At 44.4% G+C, this 6,000-nt stretch overlaps 1 protein-coding gene across 1 annotated transcript in view; it reads left to right on the top strand.

Annotated features, from left to right (window-relative positions):
• LOC122797232 (nucleoprotein TPR-like) overlaps nucleotides 1-6,000 on the top strand; it is a 1,117,229-nt gene that overhangs the window by 766,793 nt on the left and 344,436 nt on the right. Inside the window, exon 7 of the mRNA XM_044066070.1 lies at nucleotides 1,190-1,402. Within this exon, the coding sequence (XP_043922005.1) occupies nucleotides 1,190-1,402 (213 nt within the window). The remainder of the gene's footprint in view (nucleotides 1-1,189; nucleotides 1,403-6,000) is intronic.

Below are 6,000 nucleotides of genomic sequence, written 5' to 3'. Positions count from 1 at the left end.
AATCACTGTTGCAGTATGATCTTCCTCCCTCCTTGCCATTTTTTTATGCCCCCTGTTATTGGGATAAAGTCAAGTCCACTGTTACATTTCTTCCTTCTGTTTGTCTCCTTTTATAAATTTGGTGTCTATCCGATTTAATCTGGGACAAGAACGTCCTTAGGTTTTTCTAGTGTGTACATCCATTGTGCACAGCTTCAAATTTTTGCTCATAGTGCATGTCTGATGTACAGAGCAACCAAACATACCCACAATTTGGTATGCCTGTCAGATGTGTGTATCCTTGGCAGGATATCTCCCACAAGTGGTGAATAATGCAAACGTGATTCATTCAGACTTCTCCTGTTACAATAAGTTCTTACACAACTGTTTTCTCCTTATCATGGACTGCAATACGTTTTCAAACTAGCTGATTTTGAAGGTTGGGAAGTGTCGCCCCATCCATGTTAGAAATAAGAAAGAAAATGTTGGTTTACAAAGGTGTGATTTGTTTCTTTTGTGTTTTTTTCTGAACCAAATTCCTCTACCATTCATAAAAACTGGAATACTTGTTTTGCAGGCATACATTCTGCAGTAGCAGCTGCTTGGTAATAGAATCCTTCAAGGTGTGTTGTCTTATAGTATCTAATATAGAGACTGACACCTTCTACCGGAGTTGAACACATGTTGGTTAAATGTATTAAGCAAGTCTGCTTGAAATTGTTCAGTTGGAATTGGTAAATGCACAGCTAAGAATCATTTAACTTTCCAAGCACCCAGTTTTAGTTTACAAGTCCTATTGCTAGCTTTTGTAATAGAATAATTCTCATGTACAGAACAGAATTGTTTTTATGTCACTGCTTGTACACTGTTTGGGGAAAAATCATCATAATGAAGAGCTTTAAGCTGCTGTATTACATAGGGTGAGTGTGTGAAATTGCTCAACTAAAACTGCATTTATTTATTTTGCGGATTGATTTTTTTCATAGTTTAATGAGAAGGATCAGTAATTTTAAAAAAATGTTTTCTGATAAAGCATTTTTTCTTTTATATACTTAAATTAAGAAAGTGAACTTGAGTTTCAGTGGCCTTTGTAAAGCATTATGCTGGCTTGTTACATTAACGCTGTCGCATTTTGTTGCACTTATTTTTGCCCATGTTTTTGGTTTGCTCATAATATGTGTGTTAATTTGCTGTTGCATTTCAAATCAAGCCTTCCACAGCCACTTCATCAGCAAAGCCCAGTGTGGCCAAAACAAGGCCGCCATCTACATCCACCCCCAGACGTCCCACGTCCTCTGCTTCCACCTTAAATAAAAAAACTGACAGTCCTACACCAGCTACATCATCAACTTCTACGGCTAAACGCCCAGCCTCTACTGTAGCAAGACCGTCAACTTTAACACCTAAAGAAACCAAACCTAAGGTAAGATGGTCATACCAAGGTATTTTCAATTCACTCTCTTTCTACAGGCATCATTATGGGACCAAGGGGATTTAACAGGCAGCTCATTCTGATCTGAGAAGGATTCCAAGTTAACATGTTTTACCTTGGTGCGTTGTTCTTGCTCTGAATGCTTTGTGATTAGTGGGTTAGGTACAAGTCGTATGCCTGATTGCATTAAAAAGAATGTGTGCCATGCTGCACACATGATGTTCTTCGTGTTTCACTGTTGCAGTCATCACACTTTGGTTATCTGCCTGCAGGTAGCCCTCAGAAGAATACCAGAGACTTAGTATTTCTGCGTCGGTTGCTGTCGCTCCAGGACTGACGTCCAGTCGTTAGGGGTATAAAAACAGGCAGCCGACGCCATTACATCAGTCATTCTTGCTGAGGAGCCTGAAGCAGAAGCAGTTCGCAAATGCCGGTCGGCCGCTACTTGAGTTTTCGTTTACGAATCGAATAATGCTGAAGTCTTCTAAAGCTAAGTACCCTGTTGGGGATCCTTTTTTCTTGCTGTAACCAATGTCAGAAAAAGTTAACAATTGTCTTGCTTGTGGAAAGCAAATACCACACAGAGATTTTCATTCTTACTGCGTCACCTGTTTAGGCCCAGACCACGACGTACTTCGCTGTCAGTTTTGTGCTAAATTCTTTTGCTCTCCATCTCCGTATTCCGAAATGGCTTCGGTAAGCCATCTGACTACCGATGTTCCGAAAAAACATAAGGCTAAAGACAGACCACACAGGTCCAAAGCTGCCAACTACGCTTACGTTAAGCTAGTCGCCAATCGGTACTCAGTGAGGCACTTTTGCAGCCCCTGATGCCCGCTTCAGTGGATTCGCAGGCCTCTACCGAGACCCATTTGGAAAGCCGCGAGACTCCAACAATGGAACCTGCGGATGTCTCTACCTTGGATGGGTCCGGAGCTGCTGAGCAGGCACCGGCTTCTGAGGCAGTTCTTCGCACAAACGTTGTTCGAATCAAACCGACGACTTCATTTTTGTCTTAAACTACCGAGTTTCTAAGCCCAAGAGTAAGCGCTACACCTAGAAAACCGAAGATCAAAGCGCATGCACCTGCTTCCTTGCCACAGGGACAAATGCTTAGAATGGCAGAAGACCTTATTATGCTGATTAGGGGAAGTCAGCCTTCCCCTGCTAAGAGAAAGCGACCAGTCCCCTGCAGCTTCAACAGACCAGGAGTCTGATGACTCTGAGGTATCTGATTATGAAGACATGCCCTTATCTGCTTATGAGGATTCAGAGGCAGAGGAATCCATTCCCTCTGCTTCCCCTCCAGAGGATTTTAATTTTGGTGGAACCTTACATAAGAGAGCATTTCCATTGGGAATGCCAAGACTGTCCTCAGTCCAAAAAGAGACTCAGCGAATTTCTAGATTTGCCACAGCACAGACCTTTAGCAATACCCCCATTCCTGGAAGTTGTTGATGTTATTATGGAATCCAGTGTTACTTCTGATACTTTACCTCCTGCCCCTAGGAAACCAGACAGGTACTACAGAGTACCTGACACTCAAATTTCTTTTCAAGAATCCTACTGCTGACCCAGAGATAATTTCCCAGGGGCCTAAATTTATCAAGGCAACTACAGCCAAGAATCCCAACCCTTCGGACAGGGATTCCAGAGTTTTTGACAAATGGGGTAAGAAGGTATATACCTCTGCAACTCTTGACATTAGGGCATTGAATTGTCAGTTTCACAGGCTGAAGTACCAGCAGCATATTATGGAACTTATTAAACAAAAAGTAGCAACCTTTACAGACTGTGCAGAAAATAAAGAATTGTAGGAGCTTATGCACTCTGCAAGCCAAGTCAGTAAGCATACTTTGCAATGTGGCTTTGATGCCCTAGAATTTTCTTGCGGGGAGCAGTCAGTGGTTCTGTACCAAGAAGACATGCTTGGCTCAAGGAGCAGACCTTGTCAAATCAAAGTTACTTAGACGTTCCTTTGAACAAGGACAGTTTGTTTGGCACCAAAGCAGAAGAGGTTCTTAAAAAATGGAAGAAAAAGCTAAGTCTATGCAGACTGTTAAAGAATTCTTACACGTGTAACCTCCTTGATTCAGTAAGCATTGCCCCTCCAAACACTGACCCTTTCCAGACCCCTCCAGGCCATCTCAAACTAGACCCAGGGAAAAAGACCACCCAGACTACAGTCTTAGGGTATGCAGAGATCTAAGCAGTGGAGTGCCCCCACCCCCAAAGCAGGGAGCGGTAAGCACCTACTTATGGAAAAAACTCGCAATGACTTCTCTGCTCCACTCCCCACCTCTGCCCAATTGCTTGCGCCCCTAGGAGGAAAACTTGCCCTTCATGCAAAAAACTGCTGGATGTCCATCACAAAATATCGATGGGTCCTCAACATTGTATCCCAGGGGTACACATTTTACTTCCACTCACTGCCAACCCAAAGAGGGTTCCCAGCCCTTCCTCCAAACCATTGGGCAAAGGCAGCAAACCAAATCCTATCCCTGTTCTCCATCAGAGCTATTCAGTCTGTTCCAGTGGAACAGATAGGTCAAAGATTCTATTCCAGACCTTTCCTGGTACCCAGAAAAGATGGCGCTGGCGCCCAATCCTGGATCTTTCAAATCTCAACAACTTCCTGGTGGTACCAAAATTCAAAATGCTTACCCTGCAACAGCTTTTACCTGTGTTAGGCAAGGATGCTTGGTTAGTCACCCTAGACTTAAAAGAAGCCTTATCTGCACATCCCTATAAGAGAGTCATGCAGGACGTATCTATGTTTCAGGGCCAGATCTATGCATCATCAGTTCTCTGCACTTCCCTTTGGCTTATTCACTGCACCCAGAGTATTCACAAAATGCCTGGTTCCAGCCGTTACATACTGCAGGCAGAGAAATATCCAGATTTACCCGTACTTGGACGACTGCCTGATTCAAGCGGATAGTCAGGAATTGCTGATTCAACACCTGACATTTGTGAAAAACCTTCTCACTTCCCTGGGGTTCAACTTAAAGAAATCAAAACTGGTACCCAGTCAAAAGATTGTATTTCTGGGAGCAAGCTTGAATACAACATCCCAGATGTCATTTCTCACTTCAGAAAAATAAGTCTAACAGCCTACTTCAAACAAATGGCCACCAGAACCCAGCTATCTGCAAGGAAAATACTGCTGGCCCTAGAGTTCATGGCCTCATGTATACTTTTAATTCCATATGCAAGACTGCATATGAGGAAATTTTCAATGGTACTTAAAAAGTCTTTGGTGCAACATTCTGAGGACCTGGAAACCGTCATTCCTATCATACCCTGAATAAGGACAGAGTTCCTTTGGTGGGCAGAAGCATACCGTCACAATAAGGAACTGCCCTTTACCCAACCCCACGCCGGCCAGACCCTAGCTACAGATGCATCAAACTATGCCTGGGGAGATCACATGAATGGCAAGTGCATTCAGGGCCACTGGAGCACAAGTCAGATTCATCTGCACATTAACCAAAAAGAGGTGCTAGCTGTACAGAATGCCCTGACAACTTTCAGATCCCTACTCTTTCCAGGACAACTTCTATAAAAACAAACACCACCACAGTTAATGTGGTACATCAAAAAGCAGGGGGGACCCATTCCTACCCACTCTGCAGGTTAAACATGGCCCCTTGGAACACGGCCTTGGGACATGCAAGTCCATCTACAAGCTCAGTTCCTGCCAGGCAAACAAAATTCACTGGCAGACGACGTAAGCAGAAATCTCCTAGACCCACATGAATGGCATTTAGAACCCAGCACCATCAACCTTCTGATTCAGAAATGGGGGATCCCAGAGGTGGACCTTTTTGCCTCCCCCTTACAACCACCAGCTCAGCAGATTCTGCACCAAGAACGGTCACAGCAAGGCCTGGAAAGTGGATGCTTTATCCTTTCAGTGAGTAAATCTCTCAATTTATGCATTCCCACCTCTACACCTTCTCCCAAGAGTATTACTCAAAATAAGACAGGACAGACAGAGGACAATTTTGATTGCCCTGGACTGGCCACGCCAGCACTGGTACCCACTCCTGTGCAGCCTGACATTGGTGCCACCATGGTACCTACACCAGAACCCTACCTGTCTAGCTCAGCAGGAGGGGCAGATTTTGCATACGCATATACAAACCCCAATTCTTGCAGCCTGGCTTATCCCTTGAATCCTACCCCAGCTGCTCTAAGCAAACAGGTGCAAGACATCATTCTTGAAGCCAGAAGGCCCAGTACAAGGAAATCCTATGCGTATAAGTGGAAAAGGTACTGCTCCTGGAGTCTTTCTAAAGGAGAGGACACAACTCTGCCCTCCCTGCCTTTAATCCTGGATTAATTAGCAGATCTACTCGACAAAGGCCTGTCCTACTCTTCCATTAAGATGCATGCCTCAGCCATTTCGGCTCATTACAACACTGAGCCACCTCTCTTCTCGCACCCTTTTATCAAGCAGTTCCTGAGAGGGACAGACAACTTAAGGCCTCCAAGGGGAGCACCCACCCCTGCTTGGGACCTTAACTTTGTATTGGAAAAGCTCACACTTCCACCCTTTGAGGCTGCAGCGTCAGCAGACTTAAAGT

Source organism: Protopterus annectens, chromosome 3.part0, assembly GCF_019279795.1.
Source record: "Protopterus annectens isolate FY-2018-M chromosome 3.part0, PAN1.0, whole genome shotgun sequence".
NCBI classification, from domain to species: Eukaryota; Metazoa; Chordata; order Ceratodontiformes; family Protopteridae; genus Protopterus; species Protopterus annectens.
Note: the sequence above shows the minus strand (reverse complement) of the source record. Positions and strands in the feature narration are given on the sequence as shown.